This window comes from Hyperoodon ampullatus, assembly GCF_949752795.1.
Source record: "Hyperoodon ampullatus genome assembly, chromosome: 6".
Classification (NCBI taxonomy): Eukaryota; Metazoa; Chordata; class Mammalia; order Artiodactyla; family Ziphiidae; genus Hyperoodon; species Hyperoodon ampullatus.
In genome coordinates this window covers 40,545,341-40,564,104 of record NC_136919.1, presented here as the reverse complement: position 1 = coordinate 40,564,104, position 18,764 = coordinate 40,545,341, and the positions used below count along the sequence as shown (strand labels likewise).

The 18,764-nt window shown below is 43.4% G+C and overlaps 1 protein-coding gene across 1 annotated transcript in view; it reads left to right on the top strand.

The window, feature by feature from the left end:
- Positions 1 to 18,764, top strand: part of AOPEP (aminopeptidase O (putative)) — a gene marked incomplete at its 5' end in the record, with an annotated part of 325,752 nt that overhangs the window by 224,773 nt on the left and 82,215 nt on the right. Inside the window, 2 exon segments of the mRNA XM_079705801.1 lie at positions 15,748 to 15,810; positions 16,215 to 16,289. Of these exon segments, the coding sequence (XP_079561927.1) occupies positions 15,748 to 15,810; positions 16,215 to 16,289 (138 nt within the window).

Genomic DNA, 18,764 nt, shown 5'->3' with positions numbered 1-18,764 from the left:
ATACGTTTTGACTATCATTTGGAACAGTGATCTCTCCCTCTCCATTTTCCTTCTTAGGAAGTAGTTTATTGTTGCCTGCTTTGCATGGAGAGCAGGATCTGCAGAGCGGATTGATTAGTAAGGCAGGACACAGCCAGACTGCACAGGGCTGAATGTGATGATGAAGAGTTCTCACAAAATGCACCGAAGGCTCGTAGAAAGAGTGCTAGTGCTTGAGTGGCAGTTAGATACCTGGACAGGTGGGCCAGCAGCCTTGCTGGAAAGAAAACTCCCTGGATGAAGGGCCAAGTCTTTCCCCTCCATACAGGTACTAGGGAGTCTCGTGGAGTGAGAGGCACAGTTAGAGAGACTTTTGCTCCTTGGTTTTCAACTTTTGAAATTTGATGTCTAGAAGCTATTCATTTACATGGATACTTTAAAAAAGCATCATTAGGGGCTTCCCTGGTGGCGCAGTGGTTGAGAGTCCGCCTGCCGATGCAGGGGACACGGGTTCGTGCCCTGGTCCGGGAAGATCCCACATGCCGCGGAGCGGCTGGGCCCGTGAGCCATGACCGCTGAGCCTGTGCGTCTGGAGCCTGTGCTCTGCAACGGGAGAGGCCACAACAGTGAGAGGTCCGCATACCGCAAAAAAACCCAAAAAAACAAAAAACCAAAAAACTACAGGTCCCAGACTCAGGCCACACCCTCTGAATGAGGAACACCATAAGGAGGGTTGGGACGGACTCATAGAATCCATAATTATGTCATCTTCTGAAATATATTCTGTGAAAAGGGTTCTCCTTCTTTGCCGAGTACAATCTAAACTCTTAGAGGCCTTCACTTTTATGTTCTTCCTGAGCAATCCAAATATTTGGCTTTGTGGTTTAGTTTATTCGTTCAACCAATATGCCTAGCCTTGCGCTGGGCCGTGGACATACAAAACTGAAAGGGCACAGCCCCTGCCCATGAGCCCATGGTTTGCGGGAGCATCTGCAAACCAACCATTGTTCAAGGTGTGCTCAGGGGGCCTCTGCTCTGAGTTTGAGACCTATGGGGAACCGTAGAGGTTGACTTCTGTATTTGCCAAGTTCAGCCAGGAGGCCAAGTCCATTAGAAGACAACATGCTTGGAGGCTGGAGGCTCGGCTGTACCACCTCCATTCCCCCTGCCCCCTCTTGGTCACAAGTTGGCCAGCTTATTGTGCAAGGGAGCCCATGTGATTGTCCTCAAGGTGCAGTGTCTGGTGGGTCATGTTTGAACACACAGGCATTACCTGTTCTTCAGGTTCATACATATTGTGCACTCACAGAGAGATTCACTTAAATAAGGACACTGTAGCTCTTGTAAAGAGTGATTCTGTTTAACAGGATTTCCTCGAGCAGTGCTTTGTCTGTTTCATAGAGAGAGATCTTTAGAAAGAAGGAACAAGGTAAACTCAAAGAATTATGACAAGGATGTCAACTTCGGATTACAAACCTTTTGTCAATAGAAAAGACATTCAGTTCTGCCTTTTAAGAAGAACTGCCCCCATTCTCTCTTCTATTAGGCTGAAGACATACTCTGGTAGACTCTTCATCAAAGGCACATTATTCTATATTTGCATCGTGCTCTTCCCACACCCGGGGGAAAGCCCTGAGACCTAGCAGTGCGGTGAGTTGTGTACATGGGTGCACACACACGCAGGCCTCCTTGACTCTTTGATATCACACAGCATCATTGTACATGCTGGTGTTCAGATCTGCATCCCAGGCCTGTGGGCATCAGCTCCTACTGTGGCTGTTCACAGTGCTCACGGGATTTCTGCCGGTCTCTGCTGCCAGAGCACCTGCTGACAACGAAAGCTATTAGGAACACTTGGCTGCTTTTAGAACATGGGGCTTTTTTGTCCTCTTTTGTGGAGAGCCATTATGTCGTATAAAATAGGTGTACATTTAATATCTGTGTGGTACATATCTCTTGGGTGTGGCCTCTGTTGCTTCATGGTTAAACTTTAGGCTTTTCTGGTGTTGCAGGACTTTCAGTCTGCTTTAGAATCCTTGGTAGGAGCAAGTCTTGGAGAAGAGCTCATCTGTTCATCCGTGGGGTAGCTGTGCCCAAGCTCATAGCCCTAGTTAATGGCAGAGCCAGGGCTTCACTCTAGGACCCTGAGTCCTCAGTCTACGTAAGACATTTTATATTTTTAGCAGAGTTGCTTTTAATTCAAATTAGCTTGGTCCCATTCTTGACTTAGTTTTTACAAGACCTATAAAGAGATAATAAATGAATACAGCAGAAAGCCTGAGCAGGGATGATTTTGAATGTAATTAATGACTGCTATTTTTCCTGAATATGGTCATTTCTATTCTTTACAGGGCCAAAAAAAAAAATGTGCTTTGTGTGTACAGTAATATGAATCTCACATTCCAGGGCTTTTCATATGTGTCACAGGTATACATGACCCTCTTCCATTTATATATATCTAAATGGTAGCCCTGTATGTCTGACAAAATATTTTGCATAGAAAGTACGGGGCATTATTGTACTGAAGAGCTGGTATCTTTTTTGGAGTGAATGAATGCGAGTGTGTGTAGAGATTAGGTCTATTGTCTTTGGAAAGATACAACTATTCTTCTCTTGAGTTGGAAACCAAATTAAATAATAAATACCAGGTGGCCAAAACAACAAATGAGAAAGAGCAACTGGTTGAACAAAAAAGTGTCTTTATGTACCTTCTAAAGCATTTAACGGATGATTCCCGTATCTGCTTATTTGCTTTCAAAAGCAAATGCCAACTAGAGTCCCTGGCTTTTGCCCTCGTTTGTCCCTTCTGCTGACCCAGAGGAGGAGAGTGTCAGTGGCACAGCCCAGTGGCAGCCAACCAGCAAGTGTATCACAGGTCAGGGTAACAGTCCATGATTGTCAAACTGTCCAAATCCAAATGTGTGTTTAAAAAAGGGCAGCGTTGGGCTTCCCTGGTGGCGCAGTGGTTGAGAGTCCGCCTGCTGATGCAGGGGACACGGGTTCGTGCCCTGGTCCGGGAGGATCCCACATGCCGCGGAGCGGCTGGGCCCGTGAGCCATGGCCGCTGAGCCTGTGCGTCCGGAGCCTGTACTCCGCAACGGGAGAAGCCACAACAGTGAGAGGCCCGCGTACCACACAAAAAATAAATTAAAAAAAATAAAAATAAATAAAAATAAAAAAGGGCAGCGTTCGTGTCACACATATCTCTGAATGGCAGTTCTCCAGGATTTATTGGCACTTGGTAACGAGTGTGTGCAGCTCATTCAGCAGGAGACCCCATCCTTCCAGGTTAGTCCTCCACCTTGGGCCTTTACAAGCTCCGTATTTTCTGCTTCTGATCCTGTCTAGTTACAATTTCTATCATCACACTCTGAGTGGGATTCAGACAATTTGATGCATAAAGTGCAAAGCTGCACTATTCTGAGGTTAGTGAACAAGAGTGGAGGCTGGATGGAGGAGCAGAGTCAAGTGTGTTACACGCAATGTGCTGTTTTCACAAAGCACGCGGTAGTGAAGTTTTTTTTTTTTTTTTTTTTTTTTTTGTGGTACGCGGGCCTCTCACTGCTGTGGCCTCTCCCGTTGCGGAGCACAGGCTCCGGACGCGCAGGCTCAGCGGCCATGGCTCACGTGCCCAGCCGCTCCGCGGCATGCGGGATCCTCCCAGACCGGGGCACGAACCCGTGTCCCCTGCATCGGCAGGCGGACTCTCAACCACTGCGCCACCAGGGAAGCCCGGTAGTGAAGTTTTGTTCTGCAATATTCTGCGTTGGATGAAGGAGATAATTGATACGTTAGATGCAGCTTTGGAGAGAGCCCTACACCACTAAGCTGTGTGCCTGTGGGCGAACCACTTGCCTTCTCTGAGTCCTCACTGCTTCTTTGGGGAATGAAGGGAACAGGCCTAGGTGAAGGTCAGAGCCACTTTGAGCCTCATGTCACCGTATGCTGTGCCCAGTACCTCGCTGAGGCCTCAGCTCCTGGTTACCTCTGAAAGGAGGAAGTTGGAATTTACTTTTCCTCTGAGTGTCTTCCTTTCCTCTCCAGGAATCTGTTGAATTGCCCTCAGACTGAAAACTTGCCCTTAGTTAGGAGTGATATCGGGAGAGCTTTCATATGTTTTGTCCTGAGTGGTGTTTTACAGATGTACACTATCTAAAAAAAAAACAACCCTGTTTGTGCCTTTCTTTTCTCTTCCACAGGAAAATTGCTATATGAAAGATTATCGGGAGAAATCTTAAGTAATAATCCATCTGCGAGAGCACTTATGCTGGTTGATCACTGAAGGATAGGCACTTGCTACTAATTAAAATTAATTATTCACAGATAGTAACCTGTTTGACCCTCAGGAGATGAAAAAAAGTTTGGTAGGGTTGTTAATGTCTTAAAATTCCTGCGTATCAATAAAAACTGCAGGTGAGTTTTACCTTGGACAGTGGCAACTATTGCTAGGATACATTTTGAGACATAAAAGTAAGTACTGGTATATGTCTGTTGTCCAAATGACCTTGGGAGACATTGTCCAGTGAGTTCTAGGTTGCTTTTTGAAGGAGGGGAAAACACTGGGGGCAAATGCTCCAGAAGGAGCACTTCATTTTTATGCTGCTTTTATAGTTAAATCAGAGTATTTGCCACTTTAAAAATAAAAACAGAGCCAATAATGAAATATTTATGAGAAATTGCTACAGTGATTGCTGCATAGTTTGTAACAGAATGTGGCAGTGCTCCTTATATTGAGAAAGTAGAACCTATTAGGTGTTGAGGTATAACAAGAAATGATTAAACCCAGATGCTTTCCTAAAATTATATTTTCAGTGCATTTATATGTCTGTTACAAACTGTGCTACATGCTAAAAATATTTTCCTTTGTAGGCCGAGGGAAATTTCAAACCACATTGAGGGCATCATAGATCAGATGGTTTTTCTTAAGAGTATTAAGGGCATCCTGGTTGTTATCAGCCCAGACTTTACAATATGATATTATTTATGCCCCGAAGAGTCACAGTTTGGTTCTTAATTTCAGCAACTTTATTGGCATGAAAATGCATGGGAGGTAGGCCAGAGTCAATACATCAGAATGGGGGACTGAGACTCTAGGGGCACAAGTGACAATGCTACTAGACTGGAGAGAGCCCCTTCATCCCTGTGGCCTGTTGCCCTGGGGAGAAGTCACCCCCCAGGTCCAGTGGCTCCTTTGGCCTTTGCTCCAAGGACTCCATCTCCTTTTCCCTCTGTGCTCTCTCTCTTTTCCCTCAGCTATGTGTGCTGAAACTTCATATTTTGTGCGGCCAACCAAAGACACATTCTCTTTAAGACTCTTCTTGGTTGTATTTATTACAAAGTTGGCTTCTCCTGAGTTCTCACTGGTTCTCTGCTTCTCAAATTGTATTTTTTCATCACTGTCATTGATGTTGTAATTGAGGGATGTCTGCCTGGGTTGGCATAAATACTTATAGTGAATTAAACTGTAAATGGGTAAATCCAAGAATATATAGGTTGTGTAACTCCCTATAGAATTGTATTTTTTATTTAATCCTTCCCCCTCCCCACAGTACACTGGGGTATACTATTTTGTCTATTAGAATATCCAGAATGAAAAAAGGGCTATCATTTTATTGAGTAGGTACATTTTATTGAGTACAATGCTCAGTACATTATACATAATTGTTATATACTTTTTCTAGTCACAGCTCTCTAAGACTGACATCATTATTATACCCATTTTATAGATGAGGAAAAGCAAATCTGTCTAACTAAAAAGCCCAAGTTCTTAATTATTATATTGGTTTTAAATGCATGTAGCTACTATTAGGATTTTAGATGTTTTTGCATCTAGCACCAGGTCGTGCTGGTATCTTCAGAGAAGAATGTAGAAATATCAAATTTCATTTTATGGTCTTTCTGTAACAACAGTGGGCTTATTGTTTTGAGCGAGGTGGGGTCAGAAACAGAACAATCTCCTTTATAATCAGGCATACGAGGAAGAGAACTTGCTCCATTTTGTCCACCAGTCCTTTGGGAAGGGACAGGCAGTGGTTTGCAGAGCCTCAGACGTGGCATATCTCTGCAGGCTCTGTCCAGTGGCATCGTGTCTGTGTGGTGGCTTTTTATTAGGATGTCACAACTCGATTATTTTGAGACCTTTCAAAGGTTACTTAGGTTCAAAATACGAGACCGGCTTTTGTTTCTGAGGGGAAAGAGGAAGGGAATTAGCATTTACTGGTCTACTTGGTGCCTCTCACTTTATGCACCATCTCATTTCGTCCTCAGCACAGCTCTGCGAGGCAGGTTTCCTAAGGGTTGTGTGACATGCTCAGGGTTACATAGCTTCTAGATGGCAAGAATGGAGGGTGCCTAGGTCTAAGTTCTCAGGTGTGTATTTCCCATTACACATGGCTTTGTACGGAGGTACTTAAGCCACATTCACAAGCTAGCACCGAAAACAGCAACAGCATATTTCGTTGTACATTATTAGCATGATTTACAGTGCCCTTGAACCTGAGAGCAAGGCAGTGAAATAGGAAGTGCTCAAATAGAAGGCAAAGCTAAAACAGACCATAGTATTTAAACTGTAAATTGAAATCTGTAATTATAAAAACAATCAAGTGACCAGAAGATTGTTAGGTTTGAGATCCTAACATACCTAATATTAATATGAATATAAATTAGCTGGGTGGATTCTTAAATTCTTCATATTAGGAGATGTTTATGAGTCTAATGAAGCTCTAATGTTCTTTGTGGTTCTTTTCCATCTCATACTACTGAGCACAAAAGCTGTGTTGTGTGCAGAATGGCTGGATTTATCCCTACTAGAAAGAAGTTATGTTTGGTATCTAAAGAACAATGAAAGTTTGCTGCCTGGCTGATCAATGGTGGATCAAGTTCACATTCCCGGGCTCCTACTCTCCCACCTACACATGCAGGGGGTGGAAGCAGAGCAAAGGGAGGGAGGACACCTCCTTTTTTCACGGGGAGAGAGAGAGAGATGTGAGCTCAGGATTTCCTAATATGGACACAGCTGGGCCTGTGTAGCATTAAACACTGATTTAATCCACCGCTGGAGGAAACATCCTACAAAAAGTAGAGATTAGCAGCCAATTAATTCTGGCCCTTCCCATTGTTCTTCTGGAACATCTCTTATATGGATCTAAATGTTTGGTGAACAAACATTCTGGAAAATAGCTTTTTTCATATATTATTTACATTTGGGACAGCCATTTCCCCCCAGTTGTGATGGATTTTATTCTTCCTACACTGTGTGTGTATACATATGTACGTGTGTGATCCTACTTCTCTATAGAGGTAGGATGACTTAGGCCCATTCCTCTTGTGACTTTGCAAATTGTGACTTCATGCAGTTCCTTTGGGAGACCAGATGATAGGCAACAGAGTCTGAGTGCCAAGATTTTTAAAAATAGAAATGTTGGAAAAAGAAAAATAGACATGCCAAGGGCCACAGACTCCAGGGAGCACGGGCACTCCATGTGCACACACTTACAGATACCACACCCATTCCAGTTTAGGGAATAACCAAAGGGACCCAGACGTGAGTATTTGCTTTTCAAGCTAGTGAAATGTTAACATTTAGGTTTGTGTTTTAAATTAGTAACTAATATCATGGGAATCCCCTGGTGGTCCACTGGTTAGGACTTGGCATTTTCACTGCTGGAGCCCGGGTTCAATCCCTGGTTGGGATTAATAATAATTAATAATAAATAAATAATATAAGGCATTTTGCCAGAGTAGTTTCCCTGTAGCATTGATGTAGTGTGTCTTTTCTAAACAAGGAAGCCCATTTGGTTAGAGCACGGTACCCAAGACTCAAGCTACCCGGGTTGCTTTCTGTGTGAAACAGTAGCTTTTGCACGCAGCAAAGGGTCTTTTCCATTGGTACCCACTGTCCTCTAATCCTAGCCAGCAATCTTCCAAATGCAAAATGCTTGTTTCCAGGGAGTGTGTGGCAGCCATCAACATAATTAGAGCATTGTTCACAGAGGATGAGTGGGAAATACCACCTCATGTATATAGAATTCCAGGTCAGCACTAAAATCAGGGTCCCTGAAGACGAGGATCTATGCTCTTTCAGTCAGGATCCAGAATCATATTAACCAGGAACCTGGAAAAAACTCTAGACAGTCAAATATCCATCCATTCTTGCCTTCCTTCTGGGTAGTGTTGAGATCTTCCATTTCCACTTCTTTTTAATTCTTGTGTGTTGTGTGTGTGTGTGTGTGTGTGTGCACACGCGCGCGTGCGCACAGGCACACTTAAGTAATTTTGCCCTGAAGTTTATCCCTAAGAGTAAGCTATAGGAAATGCTACCCTAGGTCAGCCTGACAGCCCATCCTGTCCAGCTTTGTGTCTGCCATCTGCCCAAAGGGACTTATTGTAATAGAACACAATAGGTGGCTGTCCTCTGTGGCATTGACCTTGAAATTTAGATGTCTCTCAAATGCCTGGAATTTCTTCATAGTAACCTATTAGAGATGGGTCATCATTAAAATGATCCAAACCAGTGGTTCTCAACACAGGCTGCCCATTGGAATCCCTGGTCAGGGAGGGGGGACTTGTAAACTGACTGATGCCTGGGGCCCACTTTCGAAGATGTGAATCTAAGTGGCCTGGAGTGCCTCCTGGGCACTAGGATTTGTAAACTCTCCTGGTGATTCTAATGAGCAATCAGGGTTCGGCAACCACTGATCTAAAACCACACCTACATAATTTTATATTTCACCTGTGAAACTCTTTAAGATTATAGTGTCCAAGAATGTTAAGTGCCTGTAAAGAACTGCAGTCATATGGGGATTGAGGAGGATATACTTATACCTGTTTTCTAAAATGTCTGTTTCAATAGACCTTTATGGTATGGGATTATATTTTACGGGCTCCTACTTTAATGTATGGTTGATCTGATCCACATAATAAGCAAATATCTTAAAGCGAGACAGTCGGGCTAGATGTTCCCTAAGCTCTCATGCTAGAATAAAAAGAACACTACATTTCCAGCCAGGAGGTCTAAGGGCCACATAGTATGAGATATTAAAAGCACTATACTTCCCTGAGACTCAGTCTCTTCATCCTGAAGATGGGACAGTATGAGAAACAAACAGAACAGTCTATATGTGGAAGTGCTTCGTAAACTTAATCTTGTACAAAACTGGCCACTCTGGTTCTTTCTACCAGTTCTGAGGTTCCACGGTCTCTGATATATGTAGTACTTCAGCACTTTTTTGTCTTCAGGTCACTTTCCTCCAGCTTCTAGTGACGTCGTGTTGCTTCTTAGTTCTGGTAGTCTACACTTTGATAAGTAACAACTGCCTTCTCTTGTAAGCACATCGCATGTGTCATTTGATCTTCACAACTCTATGAGAAAGAGGCTTAAAGAGGTCAGACAGCTAATATGTGGCAAAGCCTGGATTCAAACCCAGACAGGCTGTCTGCGCACTCTTTATACCATGCCGCCTTACCGCCTGGTCATACTAGTCTCCTGAGGACAGGGATGGTGTCTTATTCATCTTTGTGTTCACAAAGTCTAGCGCTCTGTTTTGCAGTAGGCAAACTCAATGTGTTTGTTCAGTGAATAACCCGTCTATATGTTCCTCTGGTTTTGATATCAAAAGTGATAAAATACTTGGTTCGTTAACATTTTTATATTAGTCCTCTGTGATGTTTGTATAGTATTATATTTATTTTTGGCTTTTTTAACAGTTCTTTCCCTCAAATTTTATAAATAGGGTATAATCATATGTCCTTACCTTCTATACTTCACTTCTAAGTGTTAATGGACCGAAATATTAGAACCATAAAAATTTTTTTTCAGACCCCCTTCCTCCCTCCAAAAGAGAAAAAGAAATTTAAAGAAAGAAAAAATAAACCCAGAATATTTTATCTATTTATACTCCTCCTTGTTCAAAAGAGAGTTAAGCAAATTCTTAGAAAGCAAAATATAGCATGATAAAAATAAATTAAAATAAGAAAACTGAAGCAATGTGAAAATAATGTTAGGAAAATAAGATGGGGCCAGGAATTACATTAACATACAGTATGTACCCCCGAAGTTCCTATACTTGGCTTAATGTAGGGTCACAGAGCTTTCTAGAAGAAGGAAAAAGGATCAATTTGCAGTGTTCATGAGGTAAAACAAACCAGTTGCCTAAGTCCAACTATTCCTGATGTTGATATACTACGGGGAAGTTTTTCCTATGGGTCCTCACAGAAAATTACTATTTAATATAATTAACAACCATCTAAAACCATCCTTACGGTAAACACTGTGATGGATTTTATGGGTTGTTTTTTATAATGCACCTCAATAAAGGTTGATGGCTCCTTCCCAGAACGTAATGCGATAAAAGGAATTTCACAGAGCACCAGTAAGATGCATCCCGCACCAGCTGTGAGGTGGTCTGCTTTAACCCAAGAAAATCTTAGACTCTCCTGGGTAGGAGTTTTGGTATCCGCAAACTCTGTGAACCTCCTGACAATTGGTGTGTTGGGTGGCTGTGCACCTTGGTGTATTTTTCTCTGGGGAGCCAGCAGTTGATAGCAAATGCTTCATCACATTTTCAGAGGGGATCAAGAAATGGAAGAACTGAGCATGCTACCTCAGGCAAGCTCTGTAAAAGTTTTTGAGCAACAGTGAGTCCAGGGTTATGGTTACTCAGAGGAGAGATTCTGTCAGCCAGGTCACTGCAGAGCAAGTGTGGGATCGATTTCCTTTCTTGAAAACTATGCTTTATAAGGACTTCCACTGAGAAGTTCATTTGGCAGGGCCAAAATCTTCAGAAAGAAATTAGGCATTCATTCTAACATAGAGACAAAACGGGCAATAATACAAATTATAATTTTTCTAAAGTCAAATAAGTCAAATATAAAGATATCATAAAGGAATGTTACATTTTAAAATGATAGAGCAAAATTTAAAGACATAAACATTGGATAACTTTGCCCCTAATCCTTGCTTGTTATTATTTGCAACTTGAACTAACTTTGATTTTATTTCCAGACGTGTAGACTCTTACCTTTTAATTCACCCTGAATATATGTTGGCTATAGAGCCCTTCTGAAGCCAGCAAAAGCTTCTGGACCTTTCTACCTTGTTTGGTATTAAAAAGTCTTTTGACTTCTTATAGTGGATAGTTTTCCCTCTGCTGTGCACAAGGGAGTATAATTTGCCATCTGAAGCTGTTCGGTCTAATTAAAGGGCTTCCCTCATTAGCCCTTTCAGCCTTCTGGTTGCCTAGGAAGGCATGCTGCTGCTTCTCATTCCTCTGTACTGTACCTCATCACCAAGCAGAGGCACACATCCATATTAACAATATGAAATTTGTATCACTATCATTTTCCAGTGAAAGGAGTCATTTCAAGGAGTTACTTCCTCTCGACTAAAAAAAGAAAACAGAAAAAGGATTTTCCCTCCAAAAGTAATCTCCAGCCACTAGGTTAAGTCATGCTTTTATTTTAAAGCAATGGCATTTTCCTCAGCTTCTGAAATTGTCTTCAGCTATTATAAACTGCTTTGACAAGAAAGTTTCTTAACACATTTGTTTTCCAAAACTTGCATCTCTACTAGACAAGCCATTTTTAAAGATATAATTAAAATAGAAGACATCTGTTTTTAAAAGATAGCTTTAAAGTGCTTTCACCACATTTTCAAAGATAGTTATTAGAGTATTCATCCCCAGCTACAGAATTCAATTTTTTAAAAAGTCGTCTTCTTCATGTTTCACTGGGGTCCTTCACTGGGGTCCCCTGATGCAGAAAGGTAGATTTAGGTGGACAAAAGGAGAAATGTGTTGAGGTTATATTGAACATGATCAAAGAGAATTAATACTTTTCCAGGGTCATGAAATATGTTAATGTTTCATTCCAGATTAAATTCAGCTCCTACCACCATTTGGGGATACAATTTTAGTGAATAATATATGAGGGAATTAGGAACTTTTATTTCCCATTTCTATTTTTATTTTATTTTTTAAAAAAGGTCATTTTAGGGCTTCCCTGGTGGCGCAGTGGTTCAGAGTCTGCCTGCCGATGCAGGGGACGTGGGTTCGTGCCCCGGTCTGGGAAGGTCCCACGTGCCGCGGAGCGGCTGGGTCCGTGAGACATGGCCGCTGGGCCTGCGCGTCCGGAGCCTGTGCTCCGCAATGGGAGAGGCCACAACAGTGAGAGGCCCGCGTACAGCAAAAAAAAAAAAAAGGTCATTTTAGAAGTACCCTGGCAATGTAACTGATAACCCATGGTGTCTCCTTTTAAAAAATGTATAATTCTGCCCTCTTTACAAATTAAGGTATTTTAGTAGAGAAACAAGCAGGAGTTAATTAGAAAGATCTTCTTAAGATTCTCCCCCATGAAATTTCATATGCCATTCATTCAGTCATTTATTCCTTTATCCTTCCATTCACTTACTTAACACATTTATTGAGCATCTACTATGTGCCAGGCAGTGTTTTTAGTGACTGGACAAAAATCAGAAACAGAAGGGACAGGATCTCTTTCTTCCTGGACCTTAAAATCCAGTCGGGGAAATAGATATTTGATAAATTAATAAAAAATAGTTATAATAGAACTGTACAACACAAGAGTGAACCCGAATGTAAACTATGGACTTTACTTAATAATGTATCAAATATTGGTTCATTAATTGTAACAAATTCCCGGCACTGATGCAAGAAATTAATAATAAAGGAAACTGTGGGTTATGTTGGCACACGGGAATTCTGTGCTATCTGCACAAATTTTTCTAAAGAATAATGTCTCAATAAAAATAAAACATTTTAGGGCTTCCTTGGTGGCGCAGTGGTTAAGAATCCGCCTGCCAATGCAGGGGACACGGGTTCGAGCCCTGGTCCGGGAAGATCCCACATGCTGTGAAGCAACTAAGCCCGCACGCCACAACTACGGAGCCTGTGCTCTAGAGTCCACGAGCCGCAACTACTGAAGCCTGCGCGCCCTAGAGCCAGTGCTCCGCAACGAGAGAGGCCAGCTCAATGAGAAGCCCGCCCACCACAACAAAAAGTAGCCCCCGCTCCCAGCAACTAGAGAAAGCCCGCGCGCAGCAAGGACCCAACGCCGCCAAAAATAAATAATTATTTTAAAAATTATTTAAAAATAATAAAAATAAAAATATTTTAATATCTATAAAAGATAATTACTTTCAAGGAAATAAATAGGAAAACATAGTGGGATGACATAATTTGGATTGGGGAGTGAGGAAGACCTTTCTGGGGAAGTGTTGTTTAAGCCCAACACTAGAGAATAAGTAGGAGCCAGCCATGCAAAAAAGGGAAGGAAATGTATTCTCAGTAAAGCAAAGTGATACCATTTGAACTACCTTTATAAATACCATCCTAGTTTCTTTGTGGAGAAGGAAGATTGAGGGGGTGGGTTTGGGGGGCAAGAGGACAAACAAGGAGACGAGTTAGTAGGCACTTAGAATGGACCACAGCTTTTGCTACCCACTCAAAATCCTAGAAGAGCAGAGTAACAGTAGGATGTTTTCTTGCTCAGCTTGTGCCAGAAACCGTTAGATTCTCTGTGAACTGGGTGCTAGCAAGAAAGGAGACTGTCAATGGCACCGAGATGGTGTTCCCAGGTCTCAGTTCTTAAGATCTTTCCACTGGCTCAAAGGGATTTTTAGAATGAGGAACAATCTTTTGTGTGTGTGTGTGTGTGTATTTGAGACCACAACCAGATGAAAATTATAAGGGGAAAAAGCTTTCAAGTACTAACTACCCAGCTGTAACAGCAGATTTTCATAGAAGTCTGTATAAGGTTTAATTTGCAATAGTTATCTTTCTTCCTGCTGCTGGATTGTTGGAATTTACTTTGGTTTTTGTTTCTTCTAAGACTACATGTTTTTAAATTGTTGCTAAATCAACAAAGAGGACACTTAAGAGAGGTCCATTTAGGCATGGCACTGTACATCAATGTTGAACTGTTTGTATCAGGGATCTTAGACATGGTGAATTCCCAAGAAAAAAAATTCTAGTGGGTAAAGGGAAATGTCAGTCAGTGATAGATTTCTATTGATTCTGGAACCGTTATTAGTAGCATGGAAGCTTAAATAGTTTTATTTCCATTTCCATTTAAAATTAAGCAGCTCTGCAATTACATAATCCACTTCATCATTTGTAATTTTTACCTGCCTATACTGATGTGCATTTGAGGCTTGCAAGCCTATCTATTTTTGTGCATTTCTTTTACAGTACAAAAATTGTATGTGATGGTTGTACATTATATATGAAAAGATTCGATAACACCGTGAAAAAATCTTTAGCAAACGAGCATGCATTTCATAGCACTTAGCTAATAACGGTTAATATGTTGATTTAACTCTACATAGGTTTTTTTTTTTTTTAATTCCTGTTAACACAAACACTAAGTCAAGAAACTCCCGTTTGAGCAGTCCTGTTGTTTGTTTTAGGAAACAGAAGTGCATCATCAATGTAATTTTAAGTTAGTCCAGTTATGAATCTGGGATGAAGGGATAAAATAAAGTTTTCCACTCTGATGTCTCCATTAAGAAGCTCCCCTTTGTGTAAAATACTCCATGGCAAAGTTGCTTCTATTTAAAGTAGTGAGTTTGATCTTGGCTTTGATCTAAAGCTTTTGATCTTGAAAGAAGGATGGAGTAGCAATAAAGAGAGGGCAAGACAGATTTTCTTTAAAGAAATGCGATAAAGTTAAAGGAATGGTCAACATCAGCAAACACGAGTGCGACCCGACTCTTCTCCCAAAGCGCTCACCCCCCAGGCTGGTTCAGCCCACTTCTGATGAGGATGGAAAGAAAGCCTTTTGGGGGTCGGCGGAAAAAAATGAGGGTATTTCACACTTTTATAAACTGAGTGGAAAGTTTACCCCTATTTATGAAGACGTATTGTCCCCTTCTTAAATTCTACTAGTCGCTTTGGAGCGGTCCACAGGCCGGGCTAGCGCGGCGCCGGCAGGGCTCACCCAGAGCGCGTTAGCTCCCGCGGCGCGCGGGCGGAGCTCCGGGTTCGCCTTTCACGCGCTCGCGGCTTCTCCCCCAGGAGGTCACCTGCCACCGCCCCGGAGTCCGGAGGGGCCACTGAAAAAGGTCAACTCAGTGGCGTCTAATCCATTCCCAGAGAAAACTCCATTAGGAAAGTTCCTTTCCCTCCGCGAAGGCCATCTGGACACTTAGGTTTCTGACCCGAAGGGCGAGTTCAGGCTGGCCACGGGGTTGAGGGAGCTTTTGCCGCTAAGCCTTTTCGCCTGCCGGCGGGCAGCAATTCTGCTCCCACCGCGGCCAAGAAGCCCTTTCGCGGTACCCGGGGTCCCGCAGGCTTGTGGGCTGGAAAGGTAAGTGCGCGCGCCGGGAATCGGCCCGCGCGTGGGAGGACGCGGGCAGGACGCAGGGAGGAGAAGAAAGATGTTTGTGAAGAGAACAATAACACAGGCGGCGCGCCGGCGGGGGTGGGGGCGGAGGCGACCTGCGGGGAGGGCGGCGCGGCCGCCTATACCTTTAAGGCAGGCCCCGCCCCCGCCCAGCGCCCGCCCGCCGCCCGCGCCGCCGCTTCGGCCCCGCGCTCGCCCGCCGCCCGCGCTGTGCCTTAGGTGTTGCGGGCCTCGAGCGTTATCCGCTATCCGTCGGGCTGGACGGCCCTGGGCGCGGATTCCAGCACCAGGCTCCCACCTTCACCTACCGCGGGCGAGGTACGGGGTTGGCGCGCCGAGTTGGTGGGGCGCGGGGGAGGGAGGCTGGGGCGGCTCCCGGGAAAAACTTGACTCTGTCCCCTTCCCCCGCAGCCGCTGCAGAGGGAGCGCCTGGCCGGGGCGGAGTGCGGGCTCGCGCGGCAAGTGAGCGCCGAGGTGAGTGCAGGCGGCGCGGTCCTTGGGCTCCCCTCCCTTCCCGGGCGGTGGGTTGCGCGTTGCATCCCTGGCGCGGAGACCCCGGTCGGCGGCGACGCGCGGCAGCGGTGGGTAAGATGGCCCTCGTTCGGGGGCTCTGGCTCCCACCGGCGCGGGGGCGGCAAATCGGGCCCATGACGGAGGGAGCGGCCGGGGCGAAGGTCGCGGCCTCGGCTCGCCGCAGACCCGAGGGCCCCCTGCGCTGAGGCGGCCCTGCGAGCCCCGAAGGGTGCCTGTGGCTCCCCCAGGTGAAGCCGAGGAAGGCTATGTCGCGAGGCTGTCGATCGTTTGTTTCTCACGCTGAGGGGCGGCCCTCAGGACCCGTCGTCCTGTGTTTAAAATGCCCTGTGGTTTTTGAACTTCAGGTCGCCAAATGGGTCCGAGTGAACAGGAGACCCCGAAAACGGAAACGAAAGGAGACAGAAGAAGTGTTGGAAAAGGTAGGGGTCCCCGAAAGAGAGCCCTGGATGGAGTTCTTGATCAGTCTCCCCGTCTCCCCCTGAATACTTGGTCGCAACGACAGAGTAGCTTTTTTTTTTTTTTAAGTTTGCAGTAAATCTTAGATTTACTTGGATAGTTCTGTAGAAACGCTGGTTGATAATTCTAGTGACTTATCAACGTACTGTGTTCTCAGGAAGTTAGAATGACCCGGGATAGAGATATCTTTCATGCTTATTAAATAGAGCGTTAGGACATAAGCGAGTTCCATTATTACATTAGACCAGTAGTATTTATTATGGTGTTATATTATTATATAACTACCTCTAAAAAAGGGGGTTGTTCTGAATAAGTCACCCACAGTATCAGGTTTCTCTGCTTGGTCGTGATAGAGACAGTAGCACACTCATTCATTTAGACTTTAGAGTACTCTGAAAAATGGAGAGAGAAAATGAAAGAAGTGTATTACTTTTGAAACACTAGGAGAGATTTTATTTACTAATGCAAATGAGAAGTTTGTTTTTCTACACTTAGAATTTCAGTATGCTACTTTGCAGAAGTTTGGACTACCTGTTTTCTCCTGAAATTGTGTTAAGTCAAAACTTGATTTGTCATTGTAATAAGTAATACGAAATAAGGTAAGTAGTCTGTTGTTTCCTGAGTGATTTCATTGAAAACTCTTAAAAGTGAATAATGTTTTCACAAACCTTACAGCAGATATGATTTTTGTTGCTTTTGCTTTAATTATTTTACTGTTTTTTGATTCTTGAAAGCACCAAGGGATTAAAATAGCAGTGTGTTGTTTTTCTGCTGCTAGAATGTATGATGAATCACTTCTGATTCTGAAGCCAAATTCTTGCTGATAGCATTGCTGCCAACTTCTGTGATGTGTTGCCTTAGTATGGGCATTGCAGCGTCCGAGAATGTGCACAAAGCACATAATGAAGGTGATACCAAAGTTTCAGAGTGCATTTAAGGATACCAAGGGCAGCTTCTGAGAGAATTGCAAAAAGAACTGGCCTAGGAGTATAGTCATTTGTAAGAAGACATCCAGTGTGTGAAGAGTGTGACTCTTTAAACAAAGAGTCATATATGTCACTTCAGTTAAACAGTAATAGAAAAAGTTGTCATTTTGAACAGGCTTGAGTGTTCTGACCATACCTTGACATGCTATGGTAGGTTCATGGTCTAGGTGTTTTTAAAAATGTTTGTGAGGTGATGGATAGATGAGATCATAAAATGTCCAAAGAAGGCAAAAGAATTACGGCTTATTTAGTATTTTAAAAAATATTTTTTAGCTCTTATTTTTTTAAACCCAAAGTAAGATTACCCAAGCACACAATGTATCATGCATAAAAGAAGGGGAAGCCCTTATCTTTGTGGATTACCAGCTACCATCACTACCCAAATCTGAATTTGAAGTAACCGTTATCTGTGACACCCATGACCTGACCACTGCCTTCTGAGAATGAGAAGGGTAGGGACTGAGGATTTTGCCTTCCAGGAAAACTGGAGTTCTGCATTGAGCCATTTCTCCTTGAGAGAGGCTGTTGTGTTGGAGCTTATGGGAAGGACGCACTTCTGACTTTTCTTAGAAATTGTGGGCAGCAGTTTTGAGGAGGACGTGAAAATGAAGTGGGTTGAGACCATCATGTTGAGCTTCCTTTCCAGGAATGAAGCTTAAAGCTGACTAGCTTTGAGGGTGGAGGTGGGCAGGGCAAGAAGGTGGGAAATTTCAGAATTGTATCAGACAATATTAACTATCAGCGTCTCCCGTCTTTCCTTCTGGTTCTGCACAGCAGCTGAGCCCTTTGCCCACTGTTTTGCTTCTGCCGCACCTGGGAGAGAGTTTGGAGCTCACTGAGGCAAAGCATATGCAGTATTTTCAAGGGCAGGGTTTAGAAAGGGGGAACGGTCAGCTGCCAAGGGCATGAGAACAAGTTCTGGAAGGCACAGAAGCTATACTGCAGCTGGTAGCCGAGGTGTGTCCTCTGATTGCCCGAGTGTCTATTCCAAAATGCAGATCAAATTCTGTGGTTATGAGTATTCAAATAGGTCATTTGTTAACTTTTTGCTGGGATTTGAACCTGTTATTCGTAGGAATGTAGGTAGTTAACTTACTATTGAGTTTAGTAAGCTTTTTTAAATGTTTGCCATGCCAGAAGTCAATTTTTTTTTTCATGCGTTTACTGTTTTTCTGCAACGTTAGAATAAAACTATGGCGTTTTCTGCTTTTATTCATTTTATGTAACTGTAAAATAAGAATATGAGTTTTAGTCGTTTCTGGTTGGTTGTACATTTAAAATCTAGCCATTGCTTTTATTTGCCTACTTTGTCTTTGCCCCTTTCTCTCCCTCTTGCTGCCCTTTCCTCCATCCCGTGAGTCTGTATTTGCACCTTCAGGCCTCAGGCAGGATTCAGCCCTGATGAGTGAACTTGTGGGATGACTGGTCTGTATTTAACTATGCTAGGGTCAT